We start from the raw sequence: 26,107 nt of genomic DNA, 5'->3' as shown, positions 1-26,107 counted from the left end.
TCAGGAGGGAGGAGACAAGAGGGAGGGTTGTATTGAACACCACATTACAGGGAGCTGGGGAAGGGTGGGGCTGGGACGGAGGGAGGACTGGACCACTCATTTACCTTTTTGTTCCACTTCTATTTTAGGCATTGAAAAAGAAAGAAAGCAAACAAGAAAGAGTGCAAGAGGGAGAGAAAGGTTATCGTGAGTCAACTACCAGGTAGGCTACATGAGTAGAGAAGGTTACAGGATATGATCGATAGAGGACCAAGAGATGGCTGTTTTGGGGGAACAAGAAAAAACAGAAAAAAATAGGGAGATTATCAGGCCCTATAATATGAAAGCATACAGGTTAGGGCTGGAGACAAAATACACAAATTGTTCAACCGATCACGATTCCATGCTTTTCTAGCCATCAAAATAATATTTGTTTTGCCTAGCCACTGATTGCATCAGTAATAAACAGGCCGAATTACTGTCCAAGTGAATTGTTTGACATAAAGAAACATTGTACTGTTTCTGAAATCCCTATTCAGTTTAAAATCAGATAACATTCTTAGAGAAACAGCAAAAGTGTTATTTTTGGCAGTATTGTCTGGGGCGGTATTTACTCAAAAACTTTACAGACACAAATCTAAATTCCGTAGTCTGCTTCGCCCACACACAGAACATTACTTGCTAATGTTACAGGCACAATTTCCCTAATGAGCCAAAAAATACAATTGCAAGTGAACAATGGCTGATGACGAGCAACCCAATATTGAGTTCCTTCATTAAAGCAGTGAAGCAACAAACGGAAGAGGGAAAAGATCCTAGCGAGACAACTAAGGAACAAGAAAGACTGAAACTTAGAAGGAGAGAGAGCATAGAGGTTAATACAGAAAAGATACAAGAGGGGAAGGAAAGTTAGATGAGAAATGAAGAAGAGGTAAAACCAAAATATTATTTCATGAAAATAAACCTTCAGTGAATTACATACCGTAACAGCAACAAGAGTCAGATTTTTTTTAAATAAATACATTTACTATTTCATTTAAAAGATCAGCTTTTCATTGTTTTATAATGACAGAAAACAAACTTTTACACACAGATAGCACATATCCCCCCTCCTACAGGACCCCACTTAATAAGTAAAGGATCTAATAAACCTAACTACACATTCAAGAAAAAACATATAGTTGCACAGCATCATTAAATGCTGAATACTTACTATATGGGACACATTCATACTGGACCTCTAGGTACTTGTAAGTGCCAGGACAAGGATCAGGGAAGACATCAGAGCCAGTCACAACCACACACTGAGTACGGTTGTTGCACCTGGGAAAAGATGGATCACAAACATTTCAGCAATGACACAAACTACTATAACATCCCCAGAGTGGTATTAGAATGAGAGAAACATGAATAATACATAGGCACTTCCCTCTTCTATCCACACACTCATTCAAATCCAGTGTGCAGTATTGCTGTGGTGAAGGATATGAAAATCCTATTAATCCGAGCAGGGCAGTAAATATACTGTACTGTTGATGCTATTAACAAGTTGAGGGAGGAAGAAGAATAAATAGAGGGAGATAAATAAAAGAGAGAAACAGTAAATAGATATAAAGAGAAACACATATACACACACACACACACAGTAGATAGATATAAAGAGGAATACAGACACAGCGTGGAAGAATTATGAGGAGTTGAGCTGAAGACAGGTAGGGAGTATATTATGGGATGTTCATGTATATGAGATGAGAATATCAACCTTATCAGTTCCAGCCACTAAGCACCACTCACCCACACAAAGAGCAATTAAAATGTGCACAACAGGCGGCTGCAGAGGGTAATTGGCTGAAATGACTGTTTCTAGTGGGTCACAGGAAACACATAAGTCTCATCAAGTGAAAACCATGTACTGTTTATCAAGTGTTGCCCGTGTATTTGTTATGGGAGACTCCCTAGCCTTTGCTATGGGAGTTAGTTATTTGCCTCATAACTTGAAATGACCTTGGCTATGAAGTTTTATGTACTACTCTTAAAACTGTTACAACTGTGTGTGTTTGTGTTTTGTGAGTGAAAGACGGAGGGGGAGAGAGAGGGGAATAGAATAACTGATTTTGTGTAAATATAGGATGAAATTGGCCTCACTTCAATCAAGCTCTCTTGAGGCTGAGGGATTGAGAAGGCATAGCATCAACAGCAGCCGCAGAGGCATCCCAGCTAGCACTTTTGGTTCCTAGGAAGTTGTGAGAACGTATGTTTTTGGTTTCACATTGGATGTGGAAACGAAGCCATACGTTTCATGACCAGTAAAACGGAATGTTTTTTGAGGTTCTAAGAATAGAAGTGAAAATGTCTCATTTTTATTAACCCTCTATGAACAGAAATTATCGGTTATTTGGAGGTTTTGAATAACTTCCTTAAAACTAACTGAATGTTTCAATAAGACTTATTAACTTTTTTTAAACTCCAAGCACAGATTGGACACTTCCATAGGCATTAATCATGCAAAAATGTATTTTCAGTGAGATTCTAACCTATAGTCTTTTGTTCTCCATCTATGGAATTAGTCCACTGCGTCACCACGATGGAGCTAGCATGCCATGTTTTTTACGCATACAAAGATGGTCATTTTAGTCTATTTAAACAGATACCATTTCAAAAGAAACAAGCACAATAAGATCAGGTGTGGTCAATTATTGGGGGCGGCTAACACACCTGAACACACTTAAAGAGAGGATAGAGAGAGTATTGTTGTTGGTTCACTCTACTGTATCTCTACTAGAGGTCGACCGATTAATCAGAATGGACGATTAATTAGGGCCAATTTCATAACAAGTTTTCATAACAATCGGCAAATAAATGTTTTATTTGTTTATTTATTTATCCCACCTTTATTTAACTAGGCAAGTCAGTTAAGAACACATTCTTATTTTCAATGACGGCCTAGGAACGGTGGGTTAACTGCCTTGTTCAGGGGCAGAACGACAGATTTTTACCTTGTCAGCTCAGGGATTCAATCTTGCAACCTTACGGTTAACTAGTCCAACGCTCTAACCACCTGCCTCACGAGGAGCCCGCCTGTTATGCGAATGCAGTAAGAAGCCAAGGTAAGTTGCTAGCTAGCATTAAACTTATCTTATAAAAAACAATCAATCATAATCACTAGTTAACTACACATGGTTGATGATATTACTAGTTTATCTAGCGTGTCCTGCGTTGCATATAATCGATGCGGTGGCATTCGCGAAAAAGGACTGTTGTTGCTCCAACGTGTACCTAACCATAAACATCAATGCCTTTCTTAAAATCAATATACAGAAGTATATATTTTTAAACCTGCATATTTAGCTAAAAGAAATCCAGGTTAGCAGGCAATATTAACCAGGTGAAATTGTGTCACTTCTCTTGCGTTCATTGCACGTAGAGTCAGGGTATATGCAACAGTTTGGGCCGCCTGGCTCATTGCGAACTAATTTGCCAGAATTTTACGTAATTATGACATAACATTGAAGGTTGTGCAATGTAACAGGAATATTTAGACTTATGGATGCCACCCGTTAGATAAAATACGTAACGGTTCCGTATTTCACTGAAAGAATAAACGTTTTGTTTTCGAGATGATAGTTTCCGGATTCTACCATATTTATGACCTACGGCTCGTATTTCTGTGTGTTATTATGTTATAATTAAGTCTATGATTTGATAGAGCAGTCTGACTGAGCGATGGTAGGCACCAGCAGGCTCGTAAGCATTCATTCAAACAGCACTTTCGTGCGTTTTGCCAGCAGCTCTTCGCAATGCTTCAAGCATTGCACTGTTTATGACTTCAAGCCTATCATCTCCCAAGATTAGGCTGGTGTAACCGATGTGAAATGGCTAGCTAGTTAGCGGGGTGCGCGCTAATAGTGTTTCAAACGTCACTCGCTCTGAGACTTGGAGTAGTTGTTCCCCTTGCTCTGCATGGGTAATGCTGCTTCGAGGGTGGCTGTTGTCGATGTGTTCCTGGTTCGAGCCCAGGTAGCGGCGAGGAGAGGGATGGAAGCTATACTGTTACACTGGCAATACTAAAGTGCCTATAAGAACATCCAATAGTCAAAGGTATATGAAATACAAATGGTATAGAGAGAAATAGTCCTATAATTCCTAGAATAACTACAACCTAAAACTTCTTACCTGGGAATATTGAAGACTCATGTTAAAAGGAACCACCAGCTTTCATATGTTCTCATGTTATGAGCAAGGAACTTAAACGTTAGCTTTCTTACATGCACATATTGGACTTTTACTTTCTTCTCCAACACTTTATTTTTGCAATATTTAAATCAAACTGAACATGTTTCATTATTTATTTGAGGCTAAATTGATTTTTATTGATGTATTATATTAAGTTAAAATAAGTGTTCATTCTGTATTGTTGTAATTGTCATTATTACAAATAAATTTAAAAACAAAATCGGCCGATTAATCGGTATCAGATTTTTGGGTCGTCCAATAATCGGTATCGGCGTTGAAAAATCATAATCGGTCGACCTCTAATCTCTATTTGCACATCATCATCTGCTCATTTATCACTCCGGTGTTAATCTGCTAAATTGTAATTCTTCGCTACTATGGCCTATTTATTGCCTACTTCCTCATGCCTTTTGCACACACTGTATATAGACTTTCTTTTTTTCTACTGTGTCATTGACTTGTTTATTGTGTTATTGGCTTGTTTATTGTTTATTCCATGTTATTCCATGTGTAACTCTGTGCTGTTGTCTGTCACACTGCTTTGCTTTATCTTGGCCAGGTCGCAGTTGTAAATGAGAACTTGTTCTCAACTAGCCTACCTGGTTAAATAAAGGTGACATTTAAAAAAAAAATTACTCCAGACCTGACTGACCTTGACCAGCACAAAAACATCCTGTTCTGTACTGCATGAGCATCGAATAGCCCCTGCGATATGCAACTTTTCAGGGACGTTAGGAACCAATATATACAGGCAGTTTGAAAAAGCTAGCCTTTGCTTTACTAACAGAAATTTGCATCCAGTAGCACAAACTCCAAAAAGTTATGGGACACTAAAGTTCATGGAGAATAAGAGCACCACCTCCCAGCTACCCACTGCACTGAGGCAAGGAAACACTGTCACCACCAATAAATCTACGATAATCGAGAGATTCAACAAGTATTTTTCTACGGCTGGCCATGCTTTCCACCTGGCTACCCCTTTCCTGGTCAACAGCTCTGCACCCCCCACAGCAACTTGCCCAAGCCTCCCTCATTTCTCCTTCACCAAAATCCAGAGAGCTGATGTTCTGAAAGAGCTGCAAAATCTGGGCCCCTACAAATCAGCTGGGCTAGACAATCTGGACCCTCTCTTTCTAAAATGATCTGCCGCAATTGTTGCAACCCCCTATTACTAGCCTGTTCAACCTCTCTTTTGTATCATCTGAGATCCCCAAAGTTTGGAAAGCTGCCACGGTCATCCCCCTCTTCAAAGAGGGAGACACTAGACCCAAACTGTTACAGACCTATATCTATCCTACCCTGCCTTTCTAAGGTCTTCGAACACCAACTTAACAAACAGATCACCGACCATTTCGAATCCCACCGTACCTTCTCCGCTATGCAATCTGGTTTCCGAGCAAGTCATGGGTGCACCTAAGCCACGCTCAAGGTCCAAAACGATATCATAACCGGCATCGGCATGTGTATTCATTGACCTAGCCAAGGCTTTCGACTGTCAATCACTGCATTCTTATCGGCAGACTCAACAGCCTTGGTTTCTCAAATAACTGCCTCGCCTGGTTCACCAACTACTTCTTAGATAGAGTTCAGTGTGTCAAATCGGATGTCCTGTTGTCCGGACCTCAGGCAGTCTCTATGGGGGTGCCACAGGGTTCAATTCACGGGCCGACTCTCTTCTCTGTATACATCAATGATGTCGCTCTTGCACTGGTGATTCTCTGATCCACCTCTACGCAGACGACACCATTCTGTATACCTCTGGCCCTTCTTTGGACACTGTGTTAACTAACCTCCAGACGAGCTTCAATGCCATAAAACACTCCTTCCGTGGCCTCCAACTGCTCTTAAATGCAAGTAAAACTAAATGCATGCTCTTAAACCGATCGCTGCCCGAAACCGCCCGCCCCTCTAGCATCACTACTCTGGACGGTTCTGACTTAGAATATGTGGACAACTACAAATACCTAGGTGTCTGGTTAGACTGTAAACTCTTCTTCCAGACTCACATTAAGCATCTCCAATCCAAAATTAAATCTAGAATCGGGTTCCTACTTCGCAACAAAGCATCCTTCACTCATGCTGCCAAACATACCCTCATACAACTGACTATCCTACCGATCCTCGACTTTGGCGATGTCATTTACAAAATAGCCTTCAACACTCTACTCAGACTGCATCCATTTTGCTATCACAGTGCCATCCATTTTGTCACCAAAGCCCCATATACTACCCACCACTGCGACCTGTATGCTCTTCTGCTGGCCCTCGCTTCATATTCATCACCAAACCCACTGGCTCCAGGTCATCTATAAGTCTTTGCTAGGTAAAGCTCCACCTTATCTCAGCTCACTGGTCACCATAGCAGCACCCACCCGTAGCACGTGCTCCAGCAGCTATATTTCACTGGTCACCCCCAAAGCCAAATCCTCCTTTGGCCGCCTTTCCTTCCAGTTCTCTGCTACCAATGACTGGAATGAATTGTAAAAATCACTGAGGCTGGAGACATATCTCCCTCACTAACTTTAAGCATCAGCTATATTTTTTTTTTTTAACTTTATTTAACTAGGCAAGTCAGTTAAGAACAAATTCTTATTTTCAATGACGGCCTAGAAACAGTGGGTTAACTGCCTTGTTCAGGGGCAGAGCAGCTTCCTGATCATTGCACCTGTACATAGCCCATCTGTAAATTACCCATCCAACTACCTCATCCCCATATTGATATTTATTTTATTTATATATTTTTTGCTTCTTTGCTCCCCAGTATCTCTACTTGCACATTCATCTTCTGCACATCTATCACTCCAGTGTTTATTTGCTAAATTGTAATTATTTCACCCCTACGGCCCATTTACCTTACCTCCCTAATCTTACTTCATTTGCACACACTGTAAATAGACTTTTCTACTGTGTTGACTGTACGTTTGTTTATTCCATATGTAACTCTGTGTTGTTGTTTGTGTCACACTGCTTTGCTTTATCTTGGCCAGGTCTCAGTTGTAAATGAGAACTTGTTCTCAACTGGCTTACCTGGTTAAATAAAGGTTAAATAAAGGTGAAATAAAATGTATAAAAATAACAATTGTTGATGCTAAGAATGGAATGTATACGTTCTTATATACCATTCTGATTGTTAGTAATAAAAAAATGTATGGAAAGTTTTCTTAACGTTCTCAGAATAATTTGAGAACATGACTTTAAATAGAACCATTGAACTTTTAGGAAACGTTCTGTTAAAGTAATGAAATATCAAGAAAATTAAGTTTATTTCAAGCAAATCAAATTTTATTTCACATGCTTCGTAAACACCATGTGTAGACTTAGTCAAATGCTGCAAAAATATAGTAACAAATATATAAAAAGTGACAGGAGTAACAAAGTATGCATGTGTGCATGTTATGTGTGTGTGTGTGTGTGTTGGTGTATGTAGTGTGTGTGTATGTAATGTGTGTGTGTGTGTGTGTGTGTGTGTGTGTGTGTGTGTGTGTGTGTGTGTGTGTGTGTGTGTGTGTGTGTGTGTGTGTGTGTGTGTGTGTGTGTGTGTGTGTAGTGTGTATGTAGTGTGTGTGTGTGTGTATGTAGTGTGTGTGTGTGTGTGTGTATGTAGTGTGTGTGTGTTAGGGGTGTCAGTCTAAGTATGTGTGAGTGTGTGGGTAGAGTCGGTGCAAGAGAGTTATTTATTTCTTACTTCCTCTGACACTGCCTGGTATAGAGGTCCTAGATGGCAGGGAGCTCAGCCCCAGCGATGTACTAGGCCATAATCACCACCCTCTGTAGCACCTTGCAGTCGGGGGCCTTGCCAGTTGCCGTACCAAGCGGTGATGCAGCCAGTCAAGATGCTCTCAAATGGTGCAGCTGTAGAACTTTTTGAGGTTCTGAGGGCCCATGCAAAACCTTTTCAGCCTCCTGAGGGCAAGAGGCCCTGTCGTGCCCTGTTCTGAACTGTTTAGGTGTGTGTGGACCATGTGAATTCCTTAGTGATGTGGACACAGAGGAACTTGAAGCTCTCGACCCGCTCCACTACAGCCCCATCGATGTGGATGCTCGCCCCTCCGTTTCCTGTGGTCCACGATCAGCTCCTTTGTCTTACTGATGTTGAGGGAGAGGTTGGTGTGGCACCACACTGCCACGTATCTGAACTCCTACTCCTATCGTCGTCGGTGAGCAGTCCTGCCATGTGCTGAGAATGTTCCAAAGCCAAGCAACTATTCTGCACCATTCCCAGAAGGTTGTGGGATGGTTGTATGCAAAATAACCAGAGGACAACCACGCTCTCACCAAGCTCTAAGAAGTATGTGGCTCTCATAACGTTATGTGCTAGCTGGAAACAGTTATCCATTACAAAAAAAAGCTGAAAGAATTGCACACCGCTTAGTGATAAATATTTGAGAAGGTCAAATGCAAAGTCGTGCAAGTTGGACAGATCTCTCACAGAATCACAGCTGAAGCAGAAAGCCTAGCTGTCCCTCAAAAGCCGAAAAGGGGACCTTTCAGTATGACAGCCAAAGTAGAAATTAGGTTGTTATCAGACCTGCCATAAAACTTCCCTGCAGTGAACCAGTAACCTTGTAGGAAATCCATGTGTAGTTATAATTACGTACAGATAAGAAACACATACGTAAAATGCTAAGAGTTTATTAACCAGCCACTCGCTGCCTATTACTGCCTGCTTATAAGTATGTGATTAGCATTGAAAGATTGGACAATTACGTCCAACTTATGTACGGTCGGTAGGCTAATAATTTTTTTTCTCCCATTACGTCTCCCTTGAATCATCTATTCTACAATAGCAGCCGGCAGATCATCCTCATCATCATCATCACCACCACAATGACATTACAGGAGATTTTTGGGGATGCAGACAAGACAGTGGCGTCTGATATGTGAGCTAGTCATCCAATCCCCTCCATCAGAAAATATTAATTATGAAAAATGTCATTATCCCCCGCCCAGGGCTATTACCCTGTCCTACTCTGAGGGGAGAAATAGCGATGACAGGGAAAGGGTGTGAAAATCCCTACAGACCTTTCCTTGCAATTAATCTGTAAACTAGCTTGCTACCGTTGTATGTTTTTCTCCTCCAATGACACCAGAAATTATGAAATCAAAGAAGTTAATTTATAGACATGACTCATGTGTTAACACTAATTTCTCTCCTTTGAAACAGTGATTATTTTCACGTATCATATTTGTGTGGTTTTTGTTTATGACCAATTGGCTGATGAGTTCTTGTTAATTTTTCAAATACTTAGTAAACCCATAGTGGCATCCATGGTCACAGACAAATCCCCACCATCATTTTTCTCTTCTTATGAGGTGTATTTATCTCCATTGTTTCAGTCAGCATGCGTCATAGGAAATCACAACTGTTCCCAGGAGTTTCACTCCATTGTCATAATCAGTGGTTTAAAGTTTGTATCTGTACATTTTTTGACAAGCTGAACATATCGAAAAAGAAAATACTTCTGCATTTCCTGCTGTGTAAACACTTTGCAAATAGGCTCACGATAACTCCTGATAAAGTTGGGCAGCGATATTCAGAGCTTAAATAGCCAAATTGATTAGTTACAGGTATCAGGACTAATAAAGCCAATGCAACAGCCTGCTTTACAAATGGTGGGCCTACCACATGGATGGGCATTCATACAATTCCATTGTGGGCCAACATGGTAGGCTACACCCCAGTACGCATGAGCCGACGTCTTTTTTTTGTCCTGGCAGACCGGACATATTTTTTGGGTGTTTTACAAACGGTAGGCTTACCACATAGATGGCTATTCATAAAATAAAATTTCAGGCAACACTGTAGGCTACACCTCTGTAAGCATGGGCAAATGCTTTTTGGACGTCTTTTTTTGGTGCAGTCCGGACCGGCCTTGATTTCCACATCCACGGACATTGGTTTTTGGTCCGGACCAAATCTGAAACAATCAGACATCTATGTTTGGTTCAGATTTTTTCCGGTCTGGACCGGCCTTGATTTTGGACAAATATAGACATTTATAAATTACGTCTTTTCAACTTTCATTCAAACCAAATACAAGCCTGATTTCAACATCTGGAAAATACAATTTTCAACTTTGATTCAAAACTGAAAATGAACCTGATTTCAACGTCTGGAAAAAATTTTATGTTTTAACGCCTGGAGAAAATTCCTTTTCAACATCCTGGAAAAAATGTATTTTAAACCTACAGAAAATGTTTATTTTCACCTTTCATTCAGAACCTAAATTGAACATAACTTAAACACCAGAAAAATACGTCTTTTCAATGTCATTTTGCTTACTGGGACTATTCTAGTTTTGTGGAGGAAGCATTTTTTTTGTCTCACCTAGGGTGGCAGAACGGGAAGAACCGGTCCTGTCCGTGTGTAATGGACAGTATAGTAATACTGTATAGTAATACTTTTTGCCGCCTGTTGGCCTGCAGAACTATTGTTATGAAAATGTGTATTCATTAATGGAAAGTAAACCTGCTTTGAGGATAAGTCAGGAATGTTTAAGATGTTTATTTAGACGGAATATGCAAATGTGGGTACAATGAAGATGTCTGTTACGTGATTTAATATGCCATATTTGGGTAAAGAGCTCCATGGTTAATGGTATGGTCCATAGTGAGGGGCTATAGGCATAAAGGTACCTGTTCAACCTGTGAGCTGGTGTAATGTTCTAGCTCTAGTATGTAAGCTGTGTGGGGAGGCCGTCCATAGCCTGGTATACCCCAACCTGCTACAGTATAGATGGTTTGACAGGGTAGGCCTGACTTCATTTAGATTCCAACTGGTATTTTGAGTCTGTTCATTTTGTAAATACCTTTGTAGATTATGTAAATATTAATTGAATTTCGTCATTCAACTGGAACCACCTTTCACTGTTAATAAACTGGACACTATTGTGCACCTGATCCTGCTGCCTCCTGCTACTTACTGACCTTAAGGCTGCTCCAACATCCGGTCCGTACGACATGGGGTCCTTAAATACACACCGCCGGGCTGGGGCCCGGCACAACAGCTAAAGTGATGAATGCAGCCTAGTGACTGTACTGTAGCTAAATGCCCTGGGAGAGTGTTACGAATATAAATGGTATTATAAGGGGGAAGGGTTATTGCTCAGGGCGTTGGGCTGGGCCGTGTCAATGTTGGAAAAAAGATGCCAAATGTTCATGTGACTCTTTGGGTCCTTTTGAGACAGACCGGCTGGCTGGCTGACTGATTGTGCAGCTGCAGTGGTAGTGGTGCAGGAATGCATAGACCATATGGTCTAGGGTTGCTACTAATGACCCCCTGTCCAGTTTTTAAAGTCTAGAGTTTCACAACAATACCCCCCAAAAACCATCTGATTATTGAAAGACAGGGAGGTGTGGGTAAACTGTCTGTTTTTTTGTCCGCAAGTTGAGAAGGTGACAAAAACGCTAGTTTATTAGGGTTACCACCCAAACCAAAACCACTTGTTTTCATTTGCAAGTTGTGGATCCAGAATTACTAGACTGGACTCTAGAATATCGTGCCACCACACATCCATAACTAACTCCAGGTTGTATTTGTGTAACGAGACCTCTCTGTTCTATAACCTTTGAAATACAATATTCTAGGCCTTGGGTGAGGTAACAGTTGACTCTTACCTTTGTGATATGATCTTGTAGGCATCGGGGAGGTAGCAGTTGATGTTCTCCATCTGGAACGGGTCGGCGTCGCAGATCTTGTCGTCCGTGCGGCCGTAGTTGGCCGTCTCGATCATGATGACATCAGCACCGGGGCAGCGGAGATCAATGGCGTAGCCCTCGCAAGAGAGCTCTCTTCTGACCAAGCCAAACGGCAGAGCGGCACGACTGAATCCTGTGAGAGAGGAAGGATGGGAGGGATGGAGGGAGAGAGAGGGGGAGAGAGAAAGAAAAATTAAGACATTAGTACAAAACTATAATTACCAATTTCTCTACGGTCTCGTTTTCTGGCAAAGATATCACATCAAAGTCGAAGCATATCTGAAGTTATATAGTCATCGTATAAAAGTCAAATGTAACAACCAAGGGAACAAATTCAAATACACCAAAACACAAAACTATAAATACACAAAATCCCTCTCTCACTTCCTCTGAATGGTTTGTTTCGACAATGGGGCACAAGCTCCCTCATTAGATTTTTGGTTTATGTGTTCTGTTTTTCTATCAGTAGCGCAACAGGCAGAAAAGAGCCTGAATCTACCAGCAGCAGCATGGTGTAATTTAATCAATTTTACAGTGCCAACGATCGAAGACGGGACTGTTTGGAGTCCACAGAGGAGAAAGAATCTATACATGGAGCTCAGCAGATGTGAACACCAGCCAAATAGTGGTGCTTTGGGGAAAATGTACTATTTAGCTAAATGTTTGCACCCCCATCAACAAATCATATTGAAAAGGATTTTCACCCTTGCTTTTTTACCTAAAAACAATAAAACCTCAAGCCAAAATACATTGAAAGTACAAATAGATATATTTTGAAAAAGAAAAAGGTCATCAACAATGAAATCTAGGGATGCGCGATATATCGGTAAGCATATCGGAATCGGCCGATATTAGCTAAACATGCCAACATCGGCATCGGCCTGATGTTGAGTTTAACGCCAAAAGCTGATGTCAAAGCTGACGTGCATACCTATATAACGTAGGTAGATGACGTAATGATGCCACAAAAAAATAATTGCGCTACACGTGCAACACAGCATTCCTAACCGAAGTACAATGTCTGCTGTGTGGATCGAGCAGTCATTTGAAAGAGTAAGAACATTTCAGCGAGACAACTCAAAGGCGAAATCCATTAACCTCAAGATAATAGAATGCATTGCTCTTGACAATCAACCGTTCTCTGTCGTGGTCGAGCCCCGGTACATACTACCGGAGTTACAGTATTGTTGTAACTCACATCCATGAGCTACTTGCTATGAGAGTCACTGCTATTAGCTTCACGACTGACATTTGGACCAGCGATGTCAGCCCCATGACCATTATGAGTCTGACAGCACAGTGGGTCCACGAGGATTTCCTACTGAGGAAAGCTGAATTACATGCTTAAGAATGTGCTTGTTCTCATACCGCTGCTGCCATTTCAATGGCATTTGAGAACATGTTTGAAACTTGTAAACATGAACACTCCTAGCTCCATTCAAACAACTGACTGGAGAAATAAGCCCAACTATGTCTGCAGCAGACGTGATACCCTGTCATGTCATTGAAACGCCTGCTCAACAAAAATGCCAACACAGAACGGCAGGTTAACTTGGAAAAGTACTCTACTAGAGGCTGTGAACAAGCGATTCGGTGGCATTCTCTCTGAGCCTCTACTGTGTTGCCCCCATGCTCAATACTAGGTACAAGGACCACTACTTCGATGCAGACAAGAAACAGGGTTAACGTGAAATGTTAGACACAGCTGGACAAAATGGAAATGAACACAGTGACAGTGCACACCGAGGAAGAGAGGCCACGGACAGACAGAGGTGAAACTTCACCGCTTGACATGTATGATGAAATCCTGGATGAAACTGAACAACGAAACAGCACAGCAAGTGAAAGAAATAGGTTTTGATTATGTTTTACTGGTAATGGGGACATACAGTTGAAGTCGGAAGTTTACATACACTTAGGTTGGAGTCATTAAAACTCGTTTATCAACCACTCCACAAATTTCTTGTTAACAAACTATAGTTTTGACAAGTCGGTTAGGACATATACTTCGTGCATGACACAAGTACTTTTTACAACAACTGTTTATAGACAGATTATTTCACTTGTAATTCACTGTATCACAATTCCAGTGGGTGAGAAGATTACATACATTATGTTGACTGTGCCTTTAAACAGCTTGGAAAATTCCAGAAAATTATGTCATGGCTTTAGAAGCTTCTGATAGGCTAATTGACATCATTTGAGTCAATTGGAGGTGTACCTGTGGATGTATTTCAAGGCCTACCTTCAAACTCAGTGCCTCTTTGCTTGACATCATGGGAAAATCAAAAGAAATCAGCCAAGACCTCAGAAAAAAATGTAGACCTCCACAAGTCTAGTTCATCCTTGGGAGCAATTTCCAAATGCCTGAAGGTACCACGTTCATCGGTACAAACAAAAGTACGCAAGTATAAACACCATGGGACCACGCAGCCGTCATACCGCTCAGGAAGGAGACGCGTTCTGTCTCCTAGAGATGAACGTACTTTGGTGCAAAAAGTGCAAATCAATCCCAGAACAACAGCAAAGGACCTTGTGAAGATGCTGGAGGAAACAGGTACAAAAGTATCTATATCCACAGTAAAACGAGTCCTATATCGACATAACCTGAAAGGCCGCTCAGCAAGGAAGAAGCCACTGCTCCAAAACCTCCATAAAAAAGCCAGACTAAGGTTTGCAACTGCACATGGGACAAAGATTGTACTTTCTGGAGAAATGTCCTCTGGTCTGATGAAACAAAAATAGAACTGTTTGGCCATAATGACCATCGTGAAGCACGGGGGTGGCAGCATCATGTTGTGGGGGTGCTTTGCTGCAGGAGGGACTGGTGCACTTCACAAAATAAATGGCATCATGAGGAGGAAAATTATGTGGATATATTGAAGCAACATCTCAAGACATCAGTCAGGAAGTTAAAGCTTGGTCGCAAATGGGTCTTCCAAATGGAGAATGACCCCAAACATACTTCCAAAGTTGTGGCAAAATGGCTTAAGGACAACAAAGTCAAGGTATTGGTGTGGGCATCACAAAGCCCTGACCTCAAAATGTGTGGGCAGAACTGAAAAAGCAAGGAGGCCTACAAACCTGACTCAGTTACACCAGCTCTGTCAGGAGGAATGGGCCAAAATTCACCCAACTTATTTTGGGAAGCTTGTGGAAGGCTACCCAAAACATTTGACCCAAGTTAAACAATTTAAAGGCAATACTACCAAATACTAATTGAGTGTATATAAACTTGAAGAATTAAATAAAAGCTGAAATAAATAAATCTCTATTATTCTGACATTTCACATTCTTAAAATAAAGTGGTGATCCTAACTGACCTAAGACAGGGGACTTTTACTAGGATTAAACGTCAGTAATTGTGAAAAACTGAGTTTAAATGTATTTGGCTAACGTGTATGTAAACTTCCGACTTCAACTGTACGCAAATGCCAACAAAATAATTTTTTGATCTGTGTGTGTGTTTCAACTATTTAACTGCACTAGAATGCTTAAAAAGGCTGCTAAGATTTGAAATATCAGTTATCGGTATCGTTTTGGTTTTTTGGCAAGGAAAATATCGGATAATCTCATATCGGTGCATCACTAATGAAACCCATTAATTATGTATTCAAACTTTGAAGCACATACTGTCACAAGTTGCAGTTTATTTTGAGGCAATCAAAGAAAAGTCTTCAAGTTCCAGAAATGCAACTGGTGTTCCACTAAAGAACTAAGTTTGAGGCAGTAGCACTGCGTGAACTGTCAATAATCGCTGTTGTCCGTGGCAACAGTGTGCCTCCCCAAGTGGCCAGCTGCCATTTGTGTTTTCTGCCACTGCACTACTCTCCTAATTAGTCTCTCCATTCAGCATGTTACCTTCTCAGCACTCTCATTGGCTCCTTGGCATTGTCATGTAATAACACAAACCACCCCAGGTTCGCTTGCACACGCCTGCTAATTGCACCGACACACACACACACTTTTGACACCCAGGGCCTGACGCAATTAGCAATTGTTTGAACGGATGGCTCAAAGTTGAAGGGATTTCGGCTTGAAAATCTTACTACCCTGAGACACCGACCTTGGCTCAAACGTCTGTCTGTCTGCTTGTCATAATCTAGCCTGTAGTGGTGCCTGCCTTGTTCTATTATAATGGTATTCTGTGTCGGTCCACAAATGTCACAGACAAACACTGACGAGTGTCGAGCAAGGTTTGAATACAAACATGGATATAAAGCACCTGTAAGCCACAAAATGAGAAATTCTGAGGACTTGGAGGCACCAACCAGCTCTCAATAAGAAAATGCCTTATGTATTAACCACTTTACAAAATAATGCTATGGATTTTCATACAAGACTATTTCAGAGATACACACACACACATCCGTTCAAAATGTTTGATGTAACTTAGAAAGTGTAGACATTGTTAATGTTGTAAATGACTATTATAGCTGGAAAGGGCTGATTTTTCATGGAATACCTACATAGGCGCACAGAGGCCCATTATCAGCAACCATCACTCCCAATGGCACGTTGTGTTAGCTAATCCAAGTTGATCATTTTAAAAGGCTAATTGATCATTAGAAAACCCTTTTGCAATTACGTTAGATTACAGCTGAAAACTGTGGAGCTGATTAAAGAAGCAATAAAACTGGCCTTCTTTAGACTAGTTGAGTATCTGGAGCATCAGCATTTGTTTGATTACAGGCTCAAAATGGCCAGAAACAAAGACCTTTCTTCTGAAACTCGTCAGTCTATTCTTGTTCTGAGAAATGAAGGCTATTCCATGCGAGAAATTTAAAAGAAACTGAAGATCTCGTACAACGCTGTGTACTACTCTCTTCACAGAACAGCGCAAACTGGCTCTAACCAGAATAGAAAGAGTGGGAAGCCCCGGTGCACAACTGAGCAGGAGGAAAAGTACGTTAGTGTCTAGTTTGAGAAACAGACGCCTCACAAGTCCTCAACTGGCAGCTTCATTAAATAGTACCCGCAAAACACCAGTCTCAACATCAACAGTGAAGAGGCGACCCCCGGGATGCTGGCCTTCTAGGCAGAGTTGCAAAGAAAAAGACATGGGGTATTCTTTGTAGATCGATGAGGAAAGCTTTTAAATTTAATAAATTTTAGAATCAGGCTGTAACGTAACAAAATGTGGAAAAAGTCAAAGGGTCTGAATACTTTACGAATGCACTGTATATCAGTGCCTTCAAAAAGTATTGAAATCCCTTGACTTACAACATTTTGTTGTGTTCCAGCCGGAATTCAAAATTAATTAAATATATACAGTACCAGTCCAAAGTTTGGAAACACCGACTCATTCAAGGGTTTTTATTTTTTACTATTTTCTACATTGTAGAATAATAGTGAAGACATCAAAACTATGAAATAACACATATGGAATCATGTTCAAATCAAATATATTTTATATCTGATATTCTTTCAAGAAGCCACCCTGTGCCTTGATGACAGCTTCGCACACTCGTGGCATTCTCTCAACCAGCTTCATGAGGTAGTCACCTGGAATGCATTTCAATTAACAGGTGTGCAGTGTTAAAAGCTAATTTGTGGAATTTCTTTCCTTTATGTGTTTGAGCCAATCAGTTGTGTTGTGACAAGGTAGGGGTGGAAGATTGTATTTTACCAATAAGGCTAAGTCCATATTATGGCAAGAACAGCTCAAATAAGCACAGAGAATCGATAGTCCATTTCTTTAAGACACGAAGGTCAGTCAATATGGAACATTTCAAGAACTTTGAAAGTTCAAGTAACAGACACACCTCAACATCAACTGTTCAAAGGAGACTGTAAGAATCAGGCCTTTATGGTCCAATTGATGCAAAGAAACCACTACTAAAGGACACCAATAATAAGAAGAGACTTGCTTGGGCCAAGAAACATGAGCAATGGACATTAGACTGGTGGAAATCTGTTTTTTGGTCTGATGAGTCCAAATTTGAGATTTTTGGTTCCAACCGCCGTGTCTTTGTGAGACGCAGAGTAGGTGAACGGATGATCTCCACATGTGTGGTTCCCACCGTGAAACATGCAGGAGGAGGTGTGATGGTGGTTTGCTGGTGACACTGTCAGTGATGTATTTAGAATTCAAGGCACACCTAACCAGCATGGCTACCACAGCATTCTGTCATCCCATCTGGTTTGCGCTTAGTGGGACTCTCATTTGTTTTTCTACAGGACAATGACCCAACACACCTTCAGGCGGTGTAAGGGATATTTAACCAAGAAGGAGAGTGATGGAGTGCTGCATCAGATGACCTGGCCTCCACAATCACCCGACCTCAACCCAATTGAGATGGTTTGGGATGAGTTGAACCGCAGAGTGAAGGAAAAGCAGCCAACAAGGGCTCAGCATATGTCGGAACACCTTCAAGACTGTTGGAAAAGCATTCCAGGGAAGCTGGTTGAGAATGCCAAGAGTGTGCAAAACTGTCATCAAGGCAACGGGTGGCTACTTTGAAGAATCTCAAATATAAAACATATTTTGATTTGTTCAACCCTTTTTTGTTACTACATGATTCCATGTGTGTTATATCCTCGTTTGAGGCCTTCACAATTTTTCTACAATGTGCAAAATAGTAAAAAATAAACAAAAACCCTTACGTAGGTGTGTCCAAACTTTTGACTGGTACTGTACGTACCATTGAGGGTTGTATGTTCATTCCATCTAGTCCAACTAACTGAAACAACCACTGTAATTATCCATATACCCTTTATTTCATGAGAAGCCTGTCCAGAATAGTGAATGATGAAACACAGAGCGTGCGGCTTCAACTTTACCACAAAGACTAATGAACAGGTTCTACGGCCATTCCTCATGGAGGGAGTGACAGCTTTATCACACTGGCTACAGAAAGCAGACATAAATAATGCATTTCATGGGTTTTTAGAGTTTCTCAATGGAGAAACCCTCCTTTGAGCAGACTGTAGCTGGCTATCCCCTTCACTGTATTTCCCCTCCCTTCCCTTCTGTCCACCAGCTTGCTATAGGCTATCTATCAGGGCACTATATGGTCTGATCACACACAGCTGCTATCAATTGAGGCCTAGCAATTAATTAAGCCTGGGGCTCACTTGCCTCCTCCCCGGTACTGTATAGATAGATCTGGTCATAGGGCAACAATATATCAATTAAGGGGGAGTATCTTGACTGTCAGGGAGCCCACAAGGACAAAATGTTGTGTCCCCTGGCTCTCTTCAGATAGCATGGATCTCATTAATGACTGTCTTACTTCCTGGTAATTGGACACATATGATAAATCTTTCCCAAAACGTAATATTTTGAGAAAATAATTTAGTTTTCCTTTAGGGGAAAATAATGGAATAAAAACATTATTTGCTTCTGTTTGAGAACTGCACATCATGTTCCTTCAATAATCATTAGATCCAAGCGTTCGCAATACAATGAAGTGAACAGTTAGGGAACAGTTGTACTTTACAACGTAGCCATTTTTAGGAACATCAATCTTATTAAAAGTAAAAATGAGGCAGAGAGGTTTGCACAGGGGGATGAAAAAAATGGTGTGCATGATGTGTTGAGGAAGTGTGAAAGGCTTTTTATCTCATGGCTCCATGTAGCTTTGTTTGACTGCTCTGCTACAACTTTGCAGTGGTAGGAAAATAACTGCCACAGGACACAAGCACGTTGGGCAGCCAGCTGCAGTTCAGAAGACGGGAGGGAAAATCGATAGCACATTCTCTGTGTGTAAAAAAGAACGAAGCAAGTCTACCTCCCTCTTTATTGGTCCTTCAGACTAACATTAAATCCTCCAACGGCTGCATCTAGCAGGCCAGTAAATCCAGTCAATAATATATTTTATACAACGGGTGGGTCTAATCCTGGATGCTGATTGGTTAAAACCGCATTCCAGCCAGTGTCTATTCCACAAGTTACCACCGGCTAAATCTATGACGTTAAAATGCCTATTTACTGTTCCATCTCACTGCGCAATCCACTGTCTCGTCAACCCAGCCAGGCAATTTATAAACTTGATCTCCACTATAAAAAGCATCTAGACATTCTCACATTTATTTTAGACTAGCATTTGATTATCAACAGCGGAAATTTGTATGAACCTTGCTGTCTGTCTCTGACATTTGTAAAATTGCTTCAATGTTGAAATTTGATCCCCAGCTGTCCCATAGTATTTTCTCCCCAATTTCACAGTATCCAATTGGTAGTTACAGTCTTGTCTCATTGCTGCGACCCCCATACGGACTCGGGAGAGGCAAAGGTCGAGAGCCGTGCATCTTCCGAAACACAACCCAACCAAGCCGCACTGCTTCTTGACACAATGCCCACTTAACCCGGAAGCCAGCCGCACCAACGTGTCGGAGGAAACACCGTACACCTGGCGACCGTGTCAGCATGCACTGCGCCCGGCCCGCCACAGGAGTCGCTAGTGCGTGATGGGAAAAGAACATCCCTGCCGGCCAAACCCTCCCCCAAGTCGGACGATGCTGGGCCAATTGTGCGCCGCCCCATGGGTCTCCCGGTCGCGGCCGGCTGCTAGAGAGCCTGGACTCTAACCCAGAATCTCTAGTGGCACAGCTAGCACTGACGCAGTGCTATAGACCACTGCGTCACTCGGGAGGCCGTCCCATAGTAATGAACGTGTCGAGACAGACAGACAGGCAGCTTTTCTCAGCCAGTCGAAATCATGAATCAGCTGGCATAATGTTTTTGGATATATACAAAGAAATGTCAATAGAAAACAGGCCAAACTAAATTAAATGCAGCAAGTTTGCTGTCTTCAGTTTGAAGTGATTGTGTTACCTGTGTTGTTGGCTAGCTCCTCTGAACAGCAGTGTCATGACAAGAGAGCACATTTTCTATGCCAGGCCAAATCATGGATCATTAGCTCATTACTATGGATGTATCCAAATAAATGTCACTAGAAAACAGCTTAAACAAACTCAAATGCAGATACTTTGCTGTTATTCTTGCAGCAATGTTTGACCTGATGAAGTTAGCTGTAGTTGGCTAGCTAGCAAGCAAGGAATAAGAACGTTGCCAGCCAGTACGGCAATGGAACATTTAGAACGGGTCACATACATAGATACAGAACACAAAGACTTAGCAGACTTAGTGACTGGGTCGCGTCCATGGTAACCAAACCGGTAGAACGAACAACCAGCCGGCTTGGGTAGCAACCTTAGACTTGTGTCGGGACTATATCTCGTGGAAGGATGAAACAGTATGAATAAATTAATCCAAACATTTTTTGGGATGAAAATATGTCAATCATTATTTCAATATGTTGGTAACATATTGTATAGACTTGCACAGTGGTTGCCATGGAGATGCCATTGAGCATTCTATATTTAAGTGATAATGGCCTGGAAGCCGGTGTTTGGAGGACATATTGCCACTGTTTACCGGCCCTCGACGAACAACACCCATGCCATTATATACTCCAAACACCGGCTTCTCTGGCATTATCACTTAAATATAGAATGCTCAATCGAATCGCCATGGCAACCATTGTGCAAGTCTACTCTGTCCCATAATTGACTGTGATCCCTTACTCCTGGCCCTGTTGACACAACGCCGTATCAAGCATTCTGGTCAGTGACTGACTGACTGACTTGGGGGGGGTAGGCTTTTCAGATTCCTCCCCCTGACCAGCCAACGGTAAGCCTGCTATTGAGCTGCTGAGCAGCCAGGCGGGGCCAATACTGGCTCACAATGTGTTGCATTCTGAGAGTGTGGAGTCCCTCTTCTCTTCTTTTCGGTCCGCACCCTATAATTCAATGGCAACAATCCCTTCCATAATACATATTTTGTTTTCTATCAACACCCTTGAATTTGTAAGTGGCACTGAGGCTCAGATGGGTGCAGAATACAGGCCCAGTCTGTGGCGCGCTGCCATCGTCTTCATGCTTTTAAAACCCAGAGAATAAAAGAGAGAGAGAAAAAAAATCTACAGAATTGGGGTTTTGGCCAACTGGGGAGCAGTTTAGAGCAGCAGACATGACACACAGTACACAGTCACAGTCATGTTTAGCCCCTTATCCTAACCCCTTCATTTCTTAGCATTGTTTTGTCCTTTAAAAGGCCTATCCAATACAACCTTAGAACCTCTGAAGTTAAGTCCCCTATTTAGAGGACTTTAAGCGATTCTGGACTTGTTACGACTGACATTTCAGTTTACAAAGCGCTGTGAACTTCGCAGGATCCAGTGCCTTAATGCCGATTTATGCTTGATACGGCAATGCTGTCTGGAGGTTCCGTATGGAAGGTGTGATGCAATGCAGAGCCTCCGGAGGCTTGCGGAGGCCAAATCAACCTCTGTACGGTAATACCGTGTGCCTCCCAAACTCTTTAACAATGCGGAGGGCTCCATATACAGTTGAAGTCGGAAGTTTACATACACCTTAGCCAAATACATTTAAACTCAGTTTTTCACAATTCCTGACATTTAATCCTAGTAAAAATTCCCTGTCTTAGGTCAGTTAGGAGCGACACTTTATTTTAAGAATATGAAATGTCAGAATAATAGTAGAGAGAACGATTTATTTCAACTTTTATTTCTTTCATCACATTCCCAGTGGGTCAGAAGTTTACATACACTCAATTAGTATTTGGTAGCATTGTCTTTAAACTGTTTAACTTGGGTCAAACGTTTTGGGTAGCCTTCCACAATAAGTTGGATGAATTTTGGCCCATTCCTCCTGACAGAGCCGGTGTAACTGAGTCAGGTTTGTAAGGCCTCCTTACTCGCACACGCTTTTTCAGTTCTTCCCACACATTTTCTATAGGATTGATGGCCACTCTAATACCTTGACTTTGTTGTTCTTAAGACATTTTGCCACAACTTTGGAAGTATGCTTGGGGTCATTGTCCATTTGGAAGACCCATTTGCGACCAAGCTTTAACTTCCTGACTGATGTCTTGAGATGTTGCTTCAATATAGCCACACAATTTTCCTCCTCATGATGCCAATATTTTGTGAAGTGCACCAGTCCCTCCTGCAGCACCCCCACAACATGACGCTGCCACCCCCATGCTTCACGGTTGGGATGGTGTCCTTCGGCTTGCAAGCCTCCCTCTTTTTCCTCCAAGCATAACGATGGTCATTATGGCCAAACAGTTCTATTTTTGTTTCATCAGACCAGAGGACATTTCTCCAAAAGGTACGATCTTTGTCCCCATGTGCAGTTGCAAACCGTAGTCTGGCTTTTTTATGGCGGTTTTGGAGCAGTGGCTTCTTCTTTGCTGAGCAGCCTTTCAGGTTATGTCGATATATGACTCGTTTTACTGTGGATATAGATACTTTTGTACCTGTTTCCTCCAGAATCTTCACAAGGTCCTTTGCTGTTGTTCTGGGATTGATTTGCACTTTTCGCACCAAAGTGCGTTCATCTCTTGGAGATAGAATGCGTCTCCTTCCTGAGCGGTATGACGGCTGCGTGGTCCCATGATGTTTATACTTGCGTACTATTGTTTGTACAGATGAACGTGGTACCTTCAGGTGTTTGGAAATTGCTCCCAAGGATGAACCAGACTTGTGGAGGTCTACTATTTTTTTCTGAGGTCTTGGCTGATTTCTTTTGATTTTCCCATGATGTCAAGCAAAGAGGCACTGAGTTTGACGGTAGGCCTTGAAATACATCCACAGGTAAACCTCCAATTGACTCAAATTATGTCAATTATTCTATCAGAAGCTTCTAAAGCCATGACATCATTTTCTGGAATTTTCCAAGCTGTTTAAAAGGCACAGTCAACATAGTGTATGTGAACTTCTGTCCCACTGGAATTGTGATACAGTGAATTATAAGTGAAATAATCTGTCTGTAAACAATTGTTGAAAAATTACTTGTGTCATGCACAAAGTAGATGTCCTAACCGACTTGCCAAAACTATCATTTGTTAACAAGAAATTTGTGGAGTGGTTGAAAAATGTGTTTATTAACTCCAACCTCAGTGTATGTAAACTTCCGACTTCAACTGTAGCTCCACATTGACATGATTGGTTGACGGTAGGTGGGGCGGTACGTCCTGTATAAACACAAATTCACTTCCTTGATAACTTCCTTCACAACTGCTTTGCTAAGTGCAAGAAGTATGAATGCCCTGACTTCTGCAGAGGCCGCATCGCCGTATATACTGTACGGCCAATGGAGACGCCGCATTGACCATCAAATAATTTTGTTTATAGTGCCAGTAAGCCCCATCTGTCTGCTTCCCGCTACCACTGTCAGCGGAGCTGACTTGAAGTGTCAGGTTGCATACTCAACATTTGCATAGAGAGTGACACGTCACATTTTCTGGCCTATCCAGACAAAGAATCGAATTGCTCTCCCTCTGAGCAACTGAGCCCAGACACGGCATATTAAAAAAGGGCCAGTCCAGCGATTTCAGCAATCATGGTCTGATCTCACTGTGATATTCTCTGCCAAAATTAGTGCTCTCAACATGAAAACACAAAATTCTAAAATCAATTTGTGCATAAAGCTAAAGTTATAACGAGTCTAAAGACATTTGAATGGTGTCTCTGCGTCGCTCAGAGGAGGATTGGCAGATAATGCTCTGTCGTCAGTTATATAAAATGGGGCCAAATTTGTTCTGTATGATCATATTTATTTTACAGTTAAGGTGAAATCTTACAGTAAGACATTTATAATTTTATTGTTACTATATTTATAAAGTTTTTCACTCAATTCAAGCCCTAATCTTGCACTTTTGTTGAATAGGATTTTTATATTTTCATAATATTTGTACTACTTCAGAAAGTATTCATATGCATTGACTTATTCCACATTGTATTGTTACAGCCTGAATTCAAAATTGATTATAGATTTTTTTTCTCACCCATCTACACAAAAGACCCCATAATGACAGTGAAAACATGTTTTTAGAAATATTAGCAAATTTATTGAAAACGAAATACAGAAATATATAAATTTTACTTTTTAGAAGCACCTTTGGCAGCGAGTATAGCTGTGAGTCTTTTGCGGTACGTCTAAGAGCTTTGCACACATGGATTGTACAGTATTTGCACATTATTCTTTTTTTAATTCTTCAAGCTCTGTCAAGTTGTTTGTTGATCATTGCTAAACAGCCATTTAAGTCTTGACATTTTCAAACTGATTTTAGTCCAAACTAACTAGGCCACTCAGGAACATTGAATGTCACCTTGGTAAGCAACTCCAGTGTATTTTTGACCTTGTTATTGTCCTGCTGAAAGGTGCATTTGTCTCCCAGTGTCCTCTAGGATTTTGCCTGTGCTTAGCTCTATTCCGTTTCTTTTAATCCCAAAAAAAACCTCCATAGTCCTTGCCGATGACAAGCATACCCATAACATGATGCAGCCACCACCATTCTTGAAAATATGAAGAATGGTACTAAGTGATGTGTTGTGTTGGATTTGCCCCAAAAATAACACTTTGTATTCAGGACAAAGTTAATTTCATCAAATGTTTTTCAGTTTTACTTTAGTGCCTTATTCCAAACAGGATGCATGTTTTGAAATATTATTTATTCTGTACAGGCTTCCTTCTTTTCACTCTGTCATTTAGGTTAGTATTGTGGAGTAACTACAATGTTGTTGATCCATCCTCAGTTTTCTCCTATCACAGCCATTAAACTCTGTAACTATTTTAAAGCCACCATAGGCCTCATGGTGACATCCCTGAGCGGTTTTCTTTCTCTCTGGCAACTGATGATGCCTTCCTCCCCAGCAACTGAGAACACTTGTATCTTTGTCGTGACTGGGTGTATTGATACACCATCCAAATTGTAATTAATAACTTCACCATGCTCAAAGGGATACTCAATGTCTGCTTTTTATTTTATTTAATCCATTTGAAAACGTAGGCTGTAACACAAAATGTGGAAAACGTCGAGGGGTGTGAATACTTTCTGCACTGTATGTTGGCACTGTATGTACTTGAGCTTTTGACTTTAAAAAGTGAGTACACCTTAGCAATTTATAACTATTTTTACCAAAAAGGTGAGTTCCAAACCTTTCTAGAACTATGCAGCATTACTAGTTATTATTAACGGCCATCTCATGACAAATAATTACTTTTGGGTATGTCTTTTTAGGCAGAAATAGAAATTTAGGTTTTACTCCCCAAACTCCCTTCCTCTCCTTTTCTGTCAGAGAGAGGAGCCGCAAGAAAAAGGGGGGGGAATACCAGAATGTTTGATCAGTCTGGAAGAAAAAAATAGGCCAGTTTTTTGGGGGTG

General features: G+C 41.3%; 1 protein-coding gene across 9 annotated transcripts in view; it reads right to left on the bottom strand.

The window, feature by feature from the left end:
* The window catches only part of LOC139550625 (adhesion G protein-coupled receptor L2-like), a 132,533-nt gene that overhangs the window by 69,979 nt on the left and 36,447 nt on the right, over window positions 1-26,107 (bottom strand). For all 9 annotated transcript variants that reach the window (XR_011670095.1, XM_071361632.1, XM_071361633.1 and 6 more), the window contains exons 3-4: window positions 11,830-12,043; window positions 1,193-1,302 (exon numbers count right to left, since the gene is read on the bottom strand). Coding sequence is in view for 8 of the 9 variants with exons in the window: in XM_071361632.1 (XP_071217733.1) it covers window positions 1,193-1,302; window positions 11,830-12,043 (324 nt within the window). In the remaining variant the exon portion in view is untranslated. The remainder of the gene's footprint in view (window positions 1-1,192; window positions 1,303-11,829; window positions 12,044-26,107) is intronic.

Source organism: Salvelinus alpinus, chromosome 23, assembly GCF_045679555.1.
Source record: "Salvelinus alpinus chromosome 23, SLU_Salpinus.1, whole genome shotgun sequence".
In the NCBI taxonomy this organism is placed as follows: Eukaryota; Metazoa; Chordata; class Actinopteri; order Salmoniformes; family Salmonidae; genus Salvelinus; species Salvelinus alpinus.
The sequence above is the reverse complement of the archived record's forward strand: the minus strand, read 5'-3'. Positions and strand labels throughout refer to the sequence as shown.